Raw genomic sequence first — 20,265 nt, 5'->3', positions numbered from 1 at the left:
TGAGAGGCAATATGTGCATAATGTACAAATAGGCATGAAAAAGAGTGGGTTGCTAGAGCCTACTGAAAATGTTTTGGGTTTGTGTGAACAAGTTTCTTTTGTAGATACTATGGGTGAGCTTAATGCTATAATGGGGTCTAGTTTGCATCTTGAAAATGAAGTTGTGGAAGTTTTCTCTATGGAAATGTATCAAATAATAGAAGCCTTTAAAGAAAGCCAAACATGAGTTGGCCCAGAAGTCCATGTTGAAACTAAATACAAGAGTATAGCAAAGAAGGTGAAACCAGTAGCTTCACCCTTACCACCCAACAACAGGGAAAAGATTGAGCAGGCTTCTTTACAACCAAGTTTGAGGAATCCTAAAAAGATCGGGCATACCTTCACAAAGGAGTCTTTTCAAGAGTTGCAGATTGGTTGCGAGGAGTTTCTAACACAGGAGGAGACAAAGTGCTTCAAAGAAATTCTTTCAAAGCATGGTAAGGCTTTTGCATTTGAGCCACATGAGATAGGATGTGTTGATCCTTCTATTGTAGCTCCTATGGTAATTTTCACAATACCTCATGTGCCTTGGAATCTGCGGCCTATTCCGGTTCCAAAGGCTCATTTGCCAAAGTTAGTAGAGCTACTGAATGAGAAAATCAAAATGGGAATCTTGGAGCCTTCTTGTGCTCCATACTCAAACAGGTGGTTCACAATTCCGAAGAAGAATGGTTCTCTACGCTTCATCCAAGATATGCAACCAGGGAACAAGGTGACAATTAGAAATGTAGGTACAGGTCCAATTGTGGATGAGTTTGCAGAGGCATTTGTAGGGAGGGAAATCTACTCAATGGGGGATCTCTACTCAGGGTATGATCAATTTCAGCTTGCAATCGAAAGCAGAGACTTGACAACCATGAGGACACCTTTGGGTTTGGTAAGGATGTGTACCTTGCCACAGGGAGCAACCAACTCGGTTGCACATATGATGAGTGGGATGAATAAGGTCTTACGTGACTTTATTCCTCAAATCGCAATGCCTTTCATTGATGATTTGCCTATCAAAGGATGTGAAGAAAGTGACAAAGATGAAGCTTTGGATCTCAAGGGATGTCGTAGGTTTGTGGTAAATCACATAAATGATTGTGATAAAATTTTGTCTAGGTTGGAAGAAGTGAATCTTACATTGTCAGGGAAAAAGTCTATGTTTGGTGTCAATGAAGTGCTTATTGTGGGGCACATGTGCGGGCCATATGGTAGGAAACCTTGTCCAACAAAGGTAGATGCCATCCAAAGAATGAAAGAAACGTGCACTAGCATCACTGAGGTTAGAAGGTTTCTGGGAGCATGTGTCTTCTATGTTATTTGGATTCCACATTATGCACATGTAGCTGATCCTCTTTATCAGCTGCTTAGAAAGAATCAGAAGTTTAAATGGACAGAAGCACATGTAAAATCCATGAAAAAGCTAAAGGAGTTGCTCCAATCAGCAACGACTTTGAGAAAGGTAGACTATGAGTGTCAAAGGCCAGTGATTGTGACAGTAGATACCAGTCCTACAGGGATTGGATGGGCAATAGAGCAAGATGACAAAGAAGGACACATGTATATGGTAAGATTTGGAGCAAAGGTACTAAGTGCTCGCCAAAGAAACTATCCACAAATAAAGAGAGAGTTATGGGGTATGGTTACAGCCTTGAAAAGTGGGAAAGAGTACCTAATTGGTGCATGTGTGGTTGTAGAAACAGATTGTCTACCACTTCTTGGGATGATTACAAGCTGCTCAACACCAGACATTGCTATGTTGCGGTGGATTTCCTACATTAAGTCCTTAAATCCCGAGTTTAAGCACATTGCAGGTAAAGATAATACAGTGGCAGATATGCTATCAAGGGCAAGGTATGAAGATGAGTCACAAATGATTGATGAGGGAGATGATGTAGGCACAAAGTTCTATTCTATCTCTCATGTCAAAGGTAACAATGTCTGCATGACTAATCTACTTGAATCATTCTTGAAAGAGCTTTATGAAGGTGATTGGCTTCTTATTGGAAGCTACTTGAGTACTCTAACAAAACAGGATGATTGGTCTGAACAAGAATTCAAGAGGATGCGCAGGAAATCATATGGGTACTTTTTGAGGGATGGTTACTTGTGGAAGCATCCTAAACAAAAGGGTGCTACACCACAAAGGGTTATATGTAAAAAAGAGACTCAAGTAAAGCTCATGCAAGAGTTTCATGAGAGTCTATGGGCTTGACACAGGGGTGTATGGGCAACCTTCTCCAAGTTGAAAGAAAAATACTGGTGGAAGGGTATGTATAAAGATGTATCTCAGTTTGTAGAGTCATGTATAACTTGTCAAATGTATTCAAATGTTCGACATCGTGATGGATTGCACCCTACATATCCACTAGCCCTGCACTATAAATGGGTTGTGGATATAGTCACAATGCCTCTAGGACTCTGGCAGATGAGATACTTGGTTCTTGCACGAGAGGACCTAACTAACCAAGTTGAAGGAAGAGCATTAAGAGCTAAAACCACAGAAGCTGTGTGCAAATTCCTTCTTGATGAGGTGATTTGCCGTTATGGTTGTGTGAGAAAAATCACTGCAGATAGAGGTGAAGTGGATGCCGAAGAAGCAAGGGAGTTCTTTTCTAGATTAGGAATCAAGCTTTCTCTTACTACAGCTTACAACCCTGAAGGCAATGGAAAGAGTGAAAGAGGACATCCTCCTATCATCAAAGCTTTGGCCAAGGCTTGCGAAGGAAGAGTTGGTGAGTGGCCAAAACTATTACCATATGCTTTATGGGCTGATCGTACAACACATAGCTCAGTAACTGGCTACATGCCTGCGGAGCTAATGTATGGTCAAAAGCCAGTGATGCCGATTGAAGATACAATTCCCACATGGAATGTACTACCTTGGCAAGAGGGGCTTAGCAGGGAAGATCTCCTTGCACTGCGTATAAGGCAACTACAGAGAAGACCTGGAGACATTGAAGCTGCAAAAGAACGACTCAAAAATGCAAGGTTGAAAAACAAGGACTACTTTGATAAGCGACATCGACTCAGGGGCAAAGCAATTGACAAAGGTGATTGGGTTTTAGTGTATGATAGTAGCCTTGATAACCAACACACAGTCATGCGTAAGTTTTCAAAAAGATGGTTTGGACCGTATGTTGTAAAGCATGTGCAAGAAAATGCTACTTACAGCTTGTCTGAACTAGATGGTACAGAAGTAAAGATTCCCATTGTAGGAAAAAGGATCAAAATGTTTAAGAGAAGAGGAGACAATGATCCAGAAGATGTTGATGAGCAAGAAGAGCAAACCACAGGTAAAGATCAAAGTGAAGATGAAGATTTGGAATCATCCAGTGAAGAAGAAAGCAAGGAAGATGTACAAGAGGGCTGATCTTACAAAGAAATAATGTGGCACATACCGGAGGATGTGCAGGTTTAAAGGGGGTGGATGTCGTGCTGTGACACGTACATAGTGGGAACGCATGCTACAAGATCTATCTTGTAACTTTTTAGATACATAATTATCTTTCCTATAATGTACATATGCATATTTAAGTATAATAATAAGCCTTCTATCTCATCCTATTATTTTTCTCAAGGGTAACGTATCCTTACTTTACCATCAGAAAATACTATGGGAAAAGCTCAATAGCTCCGCCTCTTTAACTTGGGGGCAAAAAGCATTGATTCTTTATTTCTACTATCTCATTATCATCTCACACCCTAGCTAGATTCTATATCTAGGGTAAACTCCAATATATATATATTCTATGTATTTTTAATACTTTTCTTATATTTCTTTTTAAATAGCTACTAGGAGGGAATCAAATCCTAGTGGGACACTAGGTGGCATGATTTCAAAGATACACTTATTTTAATGCATTATTGCAAGCATGATCACAAAACTTTGTCAAGGAGCAATGTCATGCTTTCATATGGCATGAGGTGTCATTTGGAATTAAATGAAAGTCTAGGCTAAGGGGACCATGGGAAGACTTTTGCTGCCAGAAATGGACCCTATTTTGATGAATTTTTTACACAAGGTTCCAATCCGAATTGGAAAATGATTTTAAAATAAAAATCGTAGCTAATGAGCTGAAGTTTCTGCCCATATTTTTACTTTTTTATTTGGAGCCACGGTTGAGGAGATACAATCAAAATACTGGACCCCAGTCTGCCCACATCATGCAGGGACAGCTCATTTCCAACTTTTCCAATTCCTATTCACACTGCCTCCTCTCTTCTTGTGTAAACCCTTGGGGGTTCCCTTCACCTATAAAAGGGGATATCTTCTTCCTTGAAAAGGAACTCAAGCATTCAAGCCATTGATGAGAGGAATTCTTGAGGGAGTGAGTAGTAATGCCTAATTGTACTTAGCCCCATTAACATAAGCCCAAGCCTACACTTTCTCCTAGAGGAAGACTAGAAATTCTTGTACGCTATCCTTGGAAGATCAACTCTAATCAAAGAAGGTGTTGTGCTTGGCGTATCAATCAACGTTGAATTCTCCCCTCTTCTTCTCTCTCCCATCAATAATGGTGTCGAAGGGTTTCAAGTAAGATGTGTTCTACATTGACGTTTTCTTGATTTCTTGTTGTTTTCATTTTCATCTCTAATCCAACATATATATATATATGCATCTAATCTCATCTCCTTAACCAAACCTATCTCTCTCATTCTTAGTAATTCATCCTCTCTAGGTTCTCTTTGCTACAGGTACATCTCTCCCCGCAGTATCCTTATTGCCTACGGGCAAGAATAGGGCTTGGGAGGGAAACTTCTCATCTCTTCACTTCTCTCATATCTACATTTCTCACATACTATCCTAGATGAATAACCCACATGATGATCATTTCTATCGCTTTCACTCTGTACGACCTATTAGAATTAGCCGTAAAATACACTTTCAACAACGTATAGTGTTTCTCTTCGGCCCTGAAAGGCTCAATGAAATACTTCTATCACCGGATCCCATCATACTACCTCTCATAGACTATAATTTTTCTTTTGATGTAAGCGTAGTTATCTTGCTATGAACCAAGAGGATTTGTACACACAATTAATCCCAATCACTCGACAAAATATATATATTATGGTAAGCACAAAACTACAATTCCAAAGAACAATTCGTAGCCTATTTGGTCAGCCAAGATTGAATGCCATTAACTCATCTATTAACCCTTTCATATTACCCATGATACGATATGACCATAGCCTTGATTTTTTCATTTTCGTATTGTTTTGACATTTTCTTTTGTGTTCTTTCTTTGTGTGTGTGAGTGCAAGAGAGAGAGAGAGAGAGAGAGAGAGAGAGAGAGAGAGAGAGAGAGAGAGAGAGAGAGAGAGAGAGAGAGAGAGAGAGAGTGAATCTTCTTTGATTGCACTTGTTTCCTAACCCTAGTCTTCATGGCATCTATGGTTTAACTCCTTCATATAGTTTTTGTTGAGTTCTCTCAAAACTCTCACAGCGATAAGCCTGGTGCTTTCCTGGCAAGACCGTAAATTTCTCGACAGCGTTACCGTTTCTTAGTACTTTGTCTTCGTGTTGAAGAATCGGTTGGGGCTGCAACTGCAACAAACGAATGCGCGATGGCCCTGCAAAATACTCATAATAACACAATACATACCATAAAACGATAAATCAGTATACCTGAATCGTCGCACTCGCATATAATCAATGACGTACGTGAATAGAGAGAAACATAGAGCGAGAGAGAGAAGAAGAGCATGTGCAGATGCGTCTCCTAGAGCAGAGTGCCACACCGGCACGGCAAGAGAGAGAGAGGAGAGGGAGAAGAATAGACACATGCGCTGGGTGCAATCTCCCCTCGTGCAAGAGTGAGCATTTTCCTCTTGCATGTATTTATTTATAGATTTCTTGAATGTCCAAAAATGAGTACCAACTAGCCAGCCGGTCATAAATGGCCAAAGCTCATAAAGAGCACTTGAATAATAACATGTACATAAAATATAATATCCTTTTGCAATATCCTAGCTTGGTCAAGCCTTTTCCACCTGTCAGCTGCAATAAATAGTAATATGTCAATTCCATAACATACCTCTCCGTTGGAAAGCAACTATCCTCAGTTGCAAAGATTAAAAAAAAAAATTCTGCAAACGATACTTGTCAAGAATAGTGATTAGAAATCTGTGTCAAAAACTAACATATAGTAAAAACAGTGAAACTAAACAACATTGCTTATGCCTGCCGTCATCCACATACTACCTATTCTAGTGTCCCATACCACTAGAATAAGCAGTATATGTCATATCCTGATGAATCAGAATATCATTGGTCACACTCATCATTCAATAATCCATTGATCTCATCAATCTCAAGTCCAATTCCATAAATACTGTCGCGATAGAAAATCATCATATACCAATTTCAAATCCCATTTCCAAATCCAAATCCAAAATATCTTTCATTTTCTATACCCGGGTAACAAAATCATACCAGTTGCAGTGGTGGCCAGTCACTGCAGCATGATTTCGTGATTGGTGTTGCTTAAATTGGCGAATCTACACCAATAGGACGTGCTGCCTAAATCGGCGAATCTGCAGTAATGCTATCTAAATCGGCGAATTTACATTTGGTATAAGTTTAAAAATCATGAATCTGCAATTTATTAATGTGCTGCCTAGATCGGATCCGCACCAATTAAGATGAGTATCTACACACTGCCTAAATCGGCGAATCTGTGTGTCCGTGACCAATGGACTAGACAAGACATGCATAAAAGGGAAAAGTATTTACTATGTGTATGACACCATTTTGGAGTATAGCAAGGTACTTACAAATTGTTGGTCACTATCCAGAGCACCTTAGCTCACATGAGTAGCTGCATAGCTTTTTGACAAATCATCTCAATAAAAATTTCTTTCAATATAATTAGAAGCCATGACCTTAATAGTGTTTGAGCATTCAGCTTAGAACACAATGCAAAGAAATAAAATAGGAAGAGAGGAGTCATGACGTATTTGATGTACATACCAAGAGGGTATACTATATTTGAAAATATATATACCATTGTTGGCAGACGGGGAGAGGTACACGTGCTGCAACTAGCATTTTATATCAAAGTATAGTTAGCAAATCCAAAATCTCATAATTTGGTGTTAGTAACTTGCAATGAAATAAAAGGATATCCTGCCTATCTAGAATTCGATTCAATATTAGTGTTTGATTACACTTTTAGAATGTATAGTGTTGGCACCTTGACTCGACAATCGAAAAGTTAAAATTAAATTGGAATACAAATAAAAAGTTATACATAACCTTACTGAGACTGAAATGGGAGACAAGTTAGCAAGAAGAAAAACTCTGCAATTCAACTTAATAGCATAGATGAACTTGAGTCACAAATAAACAAAGCAATTAATAAGAGCAAAGTTAATGGAGCATTTATCAAACAAGAATATTAGAGCGGGGGATTGTGTTACAAAAATTTGAAATACTCTTGCTAGATATATATATCCAAATATTCATGCATTATATATATATATATATACCCTAAAAATACACTTAGTAATGAAACTGATAAGGAATTTATGAAAGCAAAGTCTGTGTATAAATGGAGTACGACGAGGGTTTTTTTTTTTTTTTTTTTTTGGTACAAAGGTAAGTAACCCAAGTATATAATCGCAACAAGGTTTAAAATGCTCACTTAATGTCAAGTCCCTAGATTAATGGAGGTCTTGGTCCCATCTCCCATGTCCATGGGAGATATCACGTACTACTACATGAGTGCTACAGTAGCCTTGGGGATAACAATCAATACATTTGTCATAGCGAGTAAGAATCATTCAGAAGTCATAATACAATGCTACTTTCTAGTAGTTTAAATTTTGAATCCTCTATCGGTATTTATGATCAAACTTGTAAAAGTGCACCGGTGTTATGTAAACTAGCTAAAATTGCAAAACATCAGCTAGATTCCAAGCGTTCCTTCAAGTAAATCGGTAAAGTTCTACAAGTTTTAGTGTGAATACCTGAAAATCTTTGAATTTTGACCTAAAAAACAAAAGAGCTTTAGGTGTGCCCTTATTTTCTTTAATTAGGAAAATTGTTTTTTTTGGCAAGTTCGAACTTGATCAACAAACATTGTGATGATTAGTCTGATCTAAACTTTGATTGCCAGCATTGCACTCTCAAGGAGAACTTCTCTGAAAAATTTCGTAGGAACTACTTTTGATGGTCATCTTTGAATGGATACAACAAACACTGAAATACCAAGAGACATAGCAACACTTATCTCCACCTTAAATATAGACACACAAATCTCAAATCCAAAAATAGGCACATACCGGCAAGGTTGAAAACTACAAACCCTTGCCACCTGGGGAAAGTGTGTCTCAGCTTACAATCATGCTGCGTGAAAATTCAATAATGCCCCTTGAGAGCAGGCGGAAAAAGAATCATTCCGCTTGAAATTTAAGAGAAATACTGTAAAAAGAAGAAAAATCAAGTCAGTCTTAGTCAGTCTTCTAAACGTTCCTTGTTTTGTGTATGGTTAGGAAAGTGATTTGTCTCTAACACTGCTTCCCATCACATGCATGGCACCTCTGACGCGCAAGGTGCTCAACAAGCAATTTCTCTAGGAAAAGAACCCTACCCAATGAAGGGTTCGTCATTTGGAAGCCCTTCAAATATTAACTCAAATTTTACGCATTGTAGTCTTGTGGACGACTACAATGCGTCTGAAAAAAGCAAGCCCTAAAACTAGTGTAGATTAGAAGTACAGGTGAGCTACAAGCTGGCAGATTTCACAAGTAGTGATAGAATGCTCCTCCGATGTTACAAGCAAAGGAAAAAAATGTGATCATGCTATTGTGCAACAATTTGTGAAGCCGTAGAAGGCTTACTCTGTGCCAGTCCCCGTCCTTCCTTTGAGAGCCCTAGTGATGGTTCATGCTTTCTCTTTAGGCATGGCTTGGGAACAAGGACACAGAGATGTAGAAGTTATAGCAATAGCGGCTTCATTGCCATGCCATGTCAGGTAGTGCAGGAAGGTCCCTGGAAGTTTGATGAGCTGATGGGGGTCATCGTGGCCTCACAACGGAGGAGGTAGGATTGGAAGATTAGAAACAGGGAGTCAAGGTTGCGCCAGTGTGCTTCAAGATTTGGCACCGCTCCTTGCTCCCCAAACGCCAGCTTACTGAGAGATGCACCAACGCTCACCCGCACCTTGGACCACACCCACTGGGGCAGGGCCTGCTAGTGTCAATGCTGCAACGAAGGCACAAATGACCTCCATGGTGTCAATGAAGCGCATGATGAAGGAGGAGCCTCGAGGAGCACATGCAAAGCATGAGAGGAGAGCATGATCAGGATATGGGGAAACATAAGTGTGAGGAGGAATCCCAAGGAGGGTTGTTCGGCACAGGACAAGAGAGAGGGTTGATAGAGTAGGCAGCCACCTTGTGCATGCAGGTGTGGGCAATAAACAAGAGAGAGAGAGAGACTCAGAGTTTGCATCATTTGCAGGTGGGCAAACGAGTGATTGGGAGTCATCGGTGATCAGTGGTTGTGGTCACTCAAAAGGGCTAGTTGACGCCGATTTAAAAAAAAAGCACGAACGGTTGTGTTCCTGCATCTCCATTTTCCATGCCATGCAAATGAGTGGTGCAGGTTGGGTGGTGTTGCATGCCACGAAAGCTTTTCGAGAATTTTTTTTTTCTCACTTCGTGCACCTACCAGCACTGCCTGTGTTGGCACCGAGAAGGACTGAGGGGATAGAGATCACTGAACACTAGTAGTTAAGCAGGTGGAAGGCAACAAATGCATGCGAGAGGCAGTTGACGGCCATGAGTGGATCTCGTAGGTAGAGAGAGAGAGAGAGAGAGAGAGAGAGAGATGAATAAGAAACTGTGTGATCAATATGAGAGAGATGAATAAGAAACTGTGTGATGAATAAGAAACTGTGTGATCAATATGGCCGCCATGCAGAGGTGGTTGGATAACATGCTCTCAGCGTCCCCTGATTTGTGACTCGACTGCCTATGGTGGCAAACATGCAACAACGCGCACCTCCACTTTCTCCAGTCAAAAACGGCTTCTGAGCTAGGTGATTCCCACAACCTCTGCAACATTCGCCACATCATGTGGCACTCGTTGTCGAATCCATCGCGTTCTACTGCACCAACTATTGCTCGGCTTTGAACGTCCTCGTAGTTTCATCTCTGCCATCGGCTGAACTGTTGCGATCATGTTGCTATTTCTTGATGCCGCTATTGGATGCTGCTGAGGACCACCAAGCCGATGGAGGGAGATGGGTGGTGATGTTGCCATCCATTGTCGTGCACTGCTGGCTACGACTCCGACAGCCACCCTTAATTGGAGCTCACCGAAAACTCAGACAGTATATCTTATTACAAAAATAAAGTACAGTGGCAGTGCACTCGCCTTGTAAGCGAAAGGTCGCTAGCTCGATCCTCACTAGGAGCCGAAAAAAGTTCGGATGGAAATTGGGATATTTAGTGGCAGCTCATAGCTTACTTAAACCCAAGGCAGTAATTTTATTACCATGCAATAGCTAATATTATGTATCAATGTCCCTCAGGTGTTATAAATCTATTTATGTATATAGCACCTCCTCTTCTACTTCACAATCATGGGAAGGATGGTATTCCCATTTCCCCCAAGAGTTCAAGTCTCGAGTTCAAATCTCATCAAAATATCTTTGACTAGGTCTCTTTGAACTGTTCTTACGACATTACAAATGACCTAATTCTTCTTTGCCATATTTACTCCCTTGAATTTCATACATAGCTCGATATACATGGTTAAAATAATTCCCATCAAATAATATAACGCACGTGATTAGGAAAACCAAACAAGCTAATTAGGTAAATCATACACATGCATCTCGTATTCAAATGTGAATATGAAGAAGGAAGTTTAAGAAGAAACATGACTTAGCTTTGATCTCTCTAGGAAAACAGCTTCTCCATAGCCATGGTGGTTGCGAATCCAAGAATGTAGTCTTAGCTCTGATACCACTGCAACAAATGGATGCGCGATGGCCCTGCAAAATAATCATAATAGCACAATACATACCATAAAACGATATATCGATATACGTGAATCATCGCACAAGCACATAATCAACGATGTACGCGAACAGAGAGAGACATAGAGCGAGAGAGAGAAGAAGAGCATGTGCAGATGCGCCTCCTAGAGCGGAGTGCCACACCGACACGGCAAGAGAAAGAGAGGAGAGGGAGAAGAATAGACACAAGCATTGGGTGCAATCTCCCCCCGTGCAAGAGTGAGCATTTTCCTCTTGCACGGATGTATTTATAGATTTCTTGAATGCCCAAAAATGAGTACAAACTGGCCGGCCGGTCATAAATGGCCAAAGCTCATAAAAGAGCACTTGAATAATAACATGTACATAAAATATAATATCCTTTTGCAATAGCCTAGTTTGGTCAAGCCCTTTCCACTTGTCAGCTGCAATAAATAGTAAAATGTCAATTCCATAACAACAACACCTCTTCTTGATCTTCGATCTCTGGCACGTCCTCCGTTGTTGGTTCTTTTGGTGGCTCTTCTTTGTAAGGCTTGAGTAGGCTCACATTGTTAGCATTGTGAATCAGCCAATGGCTGGGCAAATTTAACTAATAAGCCATGTCATTGATTGGCTTAAGAATTTTAAAAGAAAGGACCATAGTATCTTTTTGCTAGTTTAGCATAATACTCTTGGTGGCCCGTAGGATTCTTGCCCGTACTATGCCTTAGATGAGCCTTGAGAAACTTTAGTAAGACCCAATCATTTTTCTTAAAGGCTAAGGCTCTTTTGTGCTTATTAGAAGCATTCCTTTTTTCCTTTGCTGTGAGATGGATATAACCTTTTTAATCTTTGGAAAAGATTCTTGTAGTCTCGCTATATTTATCTGGAACAACGAAGATCTTCCCATATACTTTAAGTAGTAAGGGAATTTTGGATCTTCCCTCTTTGACCGTGAAAGGTGATTTCCCCATAGAAGTATGTACAATGCCATTGTATGCATACTCTATAAGAGGTAGTACTTCTCTCATTGAGAACTTTGATCTACTTCCATGACATAGGGTTTTTGTAGATTAAAGAATCATTCACTTTGGCTCATCCATTTGTGGATTATAGGCCAAAAGAGAAATTTAATCTAATTCCTAGATTTTCAAAGAGACCGGCCTTCTACAAATTACTGATCATTCTAGGATCTTTGTCCGACACTATGGATGTTGGCAAGCCATGATACTTGTAAATTTGAGATCTAAAGAGGGTTGCCCTTTGATGTGCCTTAATTCATTTGTTTGTCGGAGAGCTTGGTTTGCGTCATGAATTTCTTGAGGCTTTGTGATCCATTCATAGGATGAATGGAGCCCCCAAGAGATAGTGTCTCCATGTGTCTAGGGCATGTAGAATAGCAAAAAGCTCTTTTTCATATATACCCAAGACCCGTTCATCGTTCGGCATCGAGCCTCGGCTCTCATATGTTATGGCATCCCCTTCTTGAAGCACAACTACTCCAAGGCAATCACCACAAGCATCACATTGAACCTCAAATGGCTTTGAGAGATCCGGAAGCACGAGGATTGGTTGAGAGGTAAGCTTCTCTTTCAGCTTGTGAAAAGCATTTTTCTCCTTAGCAGTCCATGAATACTTTACGTTCTTCTTTGTTAAGTCATGTAATGGTCCTGCTATTTGAGAAAATTTTGCTATGAAGCGTCTATAGTATGCACACATACCAATAAAGCTTCTTAGCTCATATAGATGCCTTGGATTAGGCCATGCTTTTATGACCTCCAACTTTGATGGATCCAACAGATACCATCTTGAGAGATAATTAATCTCTTGTAGAAAAAATTCACTTTTCTTTTGATTAATGAAAAACTTATTCTCTCTCACAACTTGAAAGATTACCTCGAGATGTCACTTGTACTCCTCAAGAGAAGTTGAGTGGCCTGAAGATTTTTGTCCATCGTGAGTTTAAATGTGGCTGGAGCATTTGCAAGGCCAAAACTTGTAACTTATCAAATAGATCTTCTACCCACGGCACGAGAAATCTTTTTTTTTTATAGTGATCCTATTTAGTGCTCTATAGTCGACACACATGTGATATGTGTCATCTTTATTTTGCACTAAAAGTACTTGTGAACATAATGGAAAGGAGCTAGGCCTCACCATCCCTTTTTCCACCAATTCATGCACTTGCCTCATGATCTCCTCTTGTTGAGCTTGTGAAACTCAATAATAAGGAGGTTTATTAGGCTGTGAGCTTCCTAATAGAAGCTCTATTGCGGTCATCCCCTCGTTTTGGAGGTAGCTCACTAGGGATGTCATCAATGAAAACATCTTGCAACCCATTTAGGAAATTAGAAAACTCTATTCCTCTTGATTAGCTTTTTGCTACTTGTGAAAACGTTAGAATCATTTACAGATTCTCTAACAAAAATCATAACGCAAAAATAGAGCTTTTCATTGACTTATCAAAAGCAAACGTATTTACTAGGGATATGGTGTTCCTCGAATCATTAGCATTGACAAGCGCAAGCGCAAAAGGGACCCCAACAACCTCTACACCAGGATCGTACATGCCGAACTTATCACGGGGAGTAAACAGGGGGCACCACCTAGCTTTGAGTGGCTAGGACGCGAACAACAGTAATTAAAATAACACTAATACAACACACCAGAGAGAGAGAGAGAGAGAGAGAGAGAGAGAGAGAGAGAGAGAGAGAGAGAGAGAGAGAGATTATAGTGCATTCTCTAGGAAAATTTCCATATGCACGGAGATCCTACTCTTGTGTGTGGCGACCCTTGGAGTCAGTGTGTGTGCATGGCTTCCTTCTCAAGTGCTGCCCCTGATAGTGACCTCTCAGTGTTCTTTTATAGGTGCAGGCTGCATTAGTTTAGGATAATCTGATTAGGTTAGGGCCCTAATCAGGAGAGACAAAGCAAGGAGCCGTGTCCAGGATGGTTGACCCTTGCTTTGTTTTAGGAGAATTTTAAAATGGTATCTCCTAGGTGGGCCTTTGTGACCATTAGCTAGAGAGAGATGGCAATAAACAATTGGTTTTTATATAAGGTTTTGGCTTGAAAACGGAAAAGTAGATTACCCTACGAATGTTTATTGCGGAGATGCATCGTGGATGAGATACCGGTGAATGGCGGGCTTTGTTGGTGCGTCGGTGTAGCGCGTTTGTCACTTTTGGGACCGGTCAGGGCATGCCTTCGGCGTCATTTCTTGATTCGTCGTCGCCATCGCGTGATTTGGTCATCCTTTTTTGTTGTTTTGGGCTTCAATTATCGAGCTTCTGATTTTCTTCTTCTTGTGCGTGCGTATGGCGTGCGTGTGTTTGTTTGAATGTATGTGTGTGTGTATGCGCGTAGTGTACATATGTGTGTGTATGTGCACATGATCGTGAGTGTGTGTAAATGTGTGGGTGTATGTGCTTGTGAGTGTGTATGTGCATGGTAAGAGAGAGAGAGAGAGAGAGAGAGAGAGAGAGAGAGAGAGAGAGAGAGAGAGAGGATGGTGAGAGTGAGAGATGGGGAGTGTGTGTGTGTGTGTGTGTATGGGTGTGGGGTTTGTGTGTGTGTGTGTGTGTAAATAATGAGAGAGAGAGAGAGAGAGAGAGAGAGAGAGAGAGAGAGAGAGAGATTATAGTGCATTCTCTAGGAAAATTTCCATATGCATGGAGATCCTACTCTTGTGTGTGGCGACCCTTGGAGTCAGTGTGTGTGCATGGCTTCCTTCTCAAGTGCTGCCCCTGATAGTGACCTCTCAGTGTTCTTTTATAGGTGCAGGCTGCATTAGTTTATGATAATCTGATTAGGTTAGGGCCCTAATCAGGAGAGACAAAGCAAGGAGCTGTGTCCCAGATGGTTGACCCTTGCTTTGTTTTAGGAGCATTTTAAAATGGTATCTCCTAGGTGGGCCTTTGTGACCATTAGCTAGAGAGAGATGGCAACAAACAATTGGTTTTTATATAAGGTTTTGGCTTGAAAACGGAAAAGTAGATTACCCTACGAATGTTTATTGCGGAGATGCATCGTGGATGAGATACCGGTGAATGGTGGGCTTTGCTGGTGCGTCGGTGTAGCGCGTTTGTCACTTTTGGGACCGGTCAGGGCATGCCTTCGGCGTCATTTCTTGATTCGTCGTCGCCATCGTGTGATTTGGTCATCCTTTTTTGTTGTTTTGGGCTTCAATTGTCGAGCTTCTGATTTTCTTCTTCTTGTGCATGCGTATGGCGTGCGTGTGTTTGTTTGAATGTATGTGTGTGTGTATGCGCATAGTGTACATGTGTGTGTATGTGCACATGATCGTGAGTGTGTGTAAATGTGTGTATGTGCTTGTGAGTGTGTATGTGCATGGTAAGAGAGAGAGAGAGAGAGAGAGAGAGAGAGAGAGAGAGAGAGAGAGAGAGAGAGATTCTGCTGGCTGTGTGGGAGTGTGTGTGGGTGTAAGTATGTATATCTGTGTAGGCATGTGTGTGTGTGTGTGTGTGTGTACGTCAGTGTGTGTGTGTGGGAACAAGAGAGAGTATTTTACTACACACACACACACACACACACACACACACACACACACACACACACACACACAGAGAGAGAGAGAGAGAGAGAGAGAGAGAGAGAGAGAGAGAGAGAGAGAGAGAGAGAGAGAGGATGGTGAGAGTGAGAGATGGGGAGAGTGTATGTGTGTGTGTATGGGTGTGGGGTTTGTGTGTGTGTGTAAATGAGAGAGAGAGAGAGAGAGAGAGAGAGAGAGAGAGAGAGAGAGAGAGAGAGAGAGAGAGAGATAATGGAGGATCGGGAGAGGGTGATGCCAGAGGGGGAGGGGGGGGTCCCTTCTGCATGCACATGAGCAAGGGGGGGGGGGGGGGGGGGGGGATGGCGGTAGCCTACAATCAAGAAGAAAGAAAAACATTTTTTTTGTTTATTATAACCCCGGGTGGGGTTCGTTCCCATGGCCGTAGCCTCTCAAAGCTGGCCATCATTACCCCTCCCCTTCTCGCTAGAGGCATTCATGTCTCTAGCTTTGCTTCTAATTCTCTAGTAGCTGAGTTGGAGGGCTCTCCCTCCTCTGGAATATCTAGTATGAATTCGGGATCAAACCTTAAGAAGTACCTTTTGAGCTTCCATCCATTGACTCTCGTTTTGTGAATTCGACCATCTGCTTCCATCAATTTGTAGCTACCATTGGCGTATGGCTTTTTGACGATGAGTGGCCCTTCCCATCTGGACTAAAACTTCTTATCTTTCCTAGTGTCAAAGCTGTTGTCGTATCTCAATAATAACATGTCTTTCTTCAGACCCTTTTCCTTAAGCCCTTGATTGAATGTGAGTCGGTGTTGTTCTGCTTGTGTTGCATAGTGGTTGATCGCATCTTCCCTGTCTAACTGAAGCTTTTCTAGATCCAAGATGTGGTTGCGGAGATGGGCAATTGGGTGCTGTAACTAACTAAACATGACTCGCAAACTGGCTATCTGTATCTCAATGGGTAGAATGGCCTCTTTTCCATATACCAGATGGAAAGGGGTGAAACCTAGAGATGTTCGGAATGTCATGCGGTAGGCCCAAAGAGCGGCCAGGAGATGCTTATCCCAATCACTTGTGTGGTTATTCACCTGCTTTGTGATGATCTTATAGATCATGCCGTTTACCTTTTCTACTAGACCATTGCAATGTGGATAGTATGGAGTGGAATGTCGGCGTGTGATGCCTAGCTTTTTCATTAGTTCTCCCACCGTCGCCTCTGAAACCTGGTCCTCTATCAGATATTATCTCCAGAGGTGTGCCAAAATGGCAACAGATGTGCTCAAATATGAACTTTGCCACTTCTTGGGCTGTAATGCATGTGGTGGCTGTTGCTTCTGCCCATCGGGTCATGTAGTCTACACCAACTAGAATGTATAGTTTATTTGATTGGGCCCTTGGTAAAGGACCAATTGCATCTATTCCCCACTTCTCAAACAAACCATATGAGATGATAGGAGTCTCTGGCTCATAGGTTAGTGTTCGATCACTGGATACTTGACAAGCTCTACATGTTTTACACCAATGATGCATATTCCTGTTCAGACTAGGCCAAGAGAATTCTACCTATAGAATCTTCCTACTAGTAATATCTAGAGCAAAGTGGCCATCACAAACACCATCATGACAACTTGAGATCACCTCCATGATTTCACTCAAGATTGGCACTCGCATGAGGATCTGGTCTTTGCCCTTGCAGTACAAGGTGCTATTTATAAGGCGGTATCTTGTTGCCTTTGAGACAGCCATTGTTTCTAGCCCTTTGTATACCCTTCTGGACATTCTCCTGTATCTAAGAAGTTGATGATTTTAGGCATAGCATCACTACCCTGAAAGAGGGGCAACTTTAGTTTGATTGATCCTATGGGAACATCTTGTATTCTCTCCTTGGCTAGGGCATCTGCTTCTTGATTTTCCGTCCTAGGGACATGAAATAATTGCATTGCTTCAAACTTCCTTAACCGATCCTTAACTTGGCATAATTGGCTAAGCAAAACCTGATTTTTACAAATCCAAGTGCCATTTATCTGCTTAATCAAGAGCATGGCATCGCCAAACACATTTAGGCGCTGAACCCCTTTTAAAACACATTGTTCTAATCCAAAACCTGATTTTTATACCTCCAACTGCCATTTATATGCTTAATCAAGAGCATGGCATTGCCAAACACATTTAGGCGTTGAACCCCTTTTAAATACATTGTTCTAATCCAAGAATTAGAGCCGCGTACTTTGGTTCGTTGTTGGAGTGGGCATGTAGCAGCTACCCAATAGAAATGACCTTTTCCTTTCATTTATAGAGAATGACAATGCCAGCCCTGCAGCCTGGTCCATTGTTATTTTGTAAGCTTAGGAATTTCCACCATTGGTGTCACTCCTTTGTCTTATTATGTGTTGACTTTTAGCTTCTTCCCATAGTGACAATGAGTAAGAATACCTGTAGACTAGCTCTTGTGGAGTTTTCCACTTGCATAGTGTAATCCATCTCTTGTAATCTGACAAGCCACTTAGAAATTCTAGATGAGACATCCATGTGTTTCATGACATACGGAAAGACCTCTTTCATTGTTAGAATTACGAAGGGTGTAGGCAATAGATAAGAGCGGAGTTTTGTAGTGGCAAACATCAACACAAGCACCATGTGCTCTACCGTGGTGAATCCTTTTTCTGATGGGGTCATGACACGACTAGAGAAGTAGATAGGATGCATGAAAGAGGTTTGGGGGTCCTTCTGCATTAGTACGGCACCAAGTGTATCACTTCCTTCACTAGGGTTAACATAAAATGGCTCGTCCCATCTATGGGGTGCAATGGTGGGAAGTGTAGCTAGGATCTGTTTCACTTCGCTAAATTGTTGCTCATTTTCTTCACTCCATAGGAAGACATCTCTATGGGTGACTTGTTGTAAAGGGAGAACCACTTGAGAGAGCAAGTGAATGAACCTGCTCAAATACCTTAGCTTATGAAGGAAAGAGACCAATTGCTTAGCTATGGTGGGTGATGACAAAGATACTAAAGCTTGAACCTTGCTAGGGTCAGCCTCAATTCCTTTTGCTGAAATTACATGGTCGAGAAGAGTGACCTTGCTTTCACCAATGTGACACTTATCTACATTAAGCTGGCCACCCAGGGCTTGCAACCTGGACAGGCCATCATAAACCTTGCTCAAACAGAGGGAGCAAGAACTGTAGATGCAAAAATAATCTATGAAAACCTGTATTGACTTACCAAAGTATGGCTGGAAGATTAAAATTATATAGCGTTGGAATGTAGCCGGAGCATTGGTGAGCCCAAAAGGCATCACCCTGTAAGCAAAACATCCCCATGGTGTTATGAAGGTTGTCTTTTTTGGTCTTCTTCTGGAATGCTAATGTGAAAGTAGTATGAGTAGCCATCACATATTGTGTAGCACTCATGACCTGCTACTTCGTTGAGAATCTCGGCTTGGAATGGGAGGGGAAAATGATCCCTCTTTGTTCCTGCATTGAGACGTTTGTAGTCTACACAAACTCTCCACTTACCGTTCTTCTTTGGCATGACCACCACTGGAGAGACCCACTCTGAGTCTTCGACGGGGTAAATGAAACTTGCTTGTAGAAAATTCCTTCCCTCTTTGAGCAATGCCTCTTGCTGAACTACCCCAAGCCTTCTGAGCTTTTGTACTACATGCTTACTTTCTTCCTTGAGTCTTATGTGGTGCAGCACCACTGTGACGCCTGTGATCTTATCATAACCATCAATGAAAAGTGTGGTGAAGATACCTAGCATAGAGATGTATTCTTCTCTCTCTTCACTAGCTAACTCATTGGAGAGCATCCGATGTAACTTACTTGTATCCACCAAGGGTTGCGTACCTGATGGTCCCTCTTGGTTCTCTGGTGGTGTTTCAGATTGTGTCAATCTCTTTGGATCTCTGAGGATGACTCCCATCACTTCGATGCTACTGTCGCTCTCCTCAGTTGTTGTCGTTGCTTCTCCTGAGGTGGTCGAAGAGTCACTGGTGAACTCATCTTTCGATGCCTCCAAGATCATGTTGCGTTGCTTCCCAGTCTTCATGTCATAGAATATGGTCTTCCCTTTAGCATCCTTCATTTGGATCATTTCGGTACTCCAGTCTTGTTTAGCCCCCATAGCCATGGGCCATGGCCTTCCGAGAATGATAGGGTAGCCCTCCCCTTTGTGTGGCATGACAAAAATTTCTACCTCCACTTCTGTGTTGAACGCCCTCACCTTGACTGCATTCACAATGCCTACGCACTTCACTTTGAAGTTATTTGCCATTTTAGCTCGGTAGGGTGCCGGCCTACTTCCTCTAGGCCTAGATGGTGCATCATTTTCTCACTCATGACACATATCTGTGTGCCACCATCTATGTAGACGTTTGAGATATGTTGCCCCTTGATGTGGGCATCCATGATAGGTAGAATGTCATCAAGATTTCTCCTAGAGATAGCCCCAACTATCCTTGGTCTTGACTTTCTAGTACTTACCATCTTCGTCCATTGCCTCCTCATCCTTGGTGCAAGATGCAGTAAATGAGGCCAGGTTATTTTCGGAGATAGCGCCAACTATCCTTGGTCTTGACTTCCATGATGGGTAGAATGTCATCAAGATTCCTCTCAGAGATAGCCCCAACTATCCTCGGTCTTGACTTTCTAGTACTTACCATCTTCGTCCATTGCCTTCTCATCCTTGGTGCAAGATGGAGTGATTGGGGCCAGGTTATTTTT

The 20,265-nt window shown here is 41.6% G+C and overlaps 1 protein-coding gene across 1 annotated transcript in view; it reads right to left on the bottom strand.

Moving 5' to 3' along the window:
• Positions 1-10,069: 10,069 nt before the first annotated feature.
• The window catches only part of LOC147438895 (uncharacterized), a 36,481-nt gene continuing 26,285 nt past the window's right edge, over positions 10,070-20,265 (bottom strand). Inside the window, exon 2 of the mRNA XM_086483940.1 lies at positions 10,070-10,337. Coding sequence (XP_086340066.1) covers positions 10,070-10,337 — 268 coding nt within the window. The remainder of the gene's footprint in view (positions 10,338-20,265) is intronic.

The sequence above is a fragment of the Adiantum capillus-veneris genome, chromosome 16 (assembly GCF_014529385.1).
Source record: "Adiantum capillus-veneris isolate H3 chromosome 16, ASM1452938v2, whole genome shotgun sequence".
Classification (NCBI taxonomy): domain Eukaryota; kingdom Viridiplantae; phylum Streptophyta; class Polypodiopsida; order Polypodiales; family Pteridaceae; genus Adiantum; species Adiantum capillus-veneris.
This window is presented reverse-complemented; position numbering and strand designations above follow the sequence as displayed.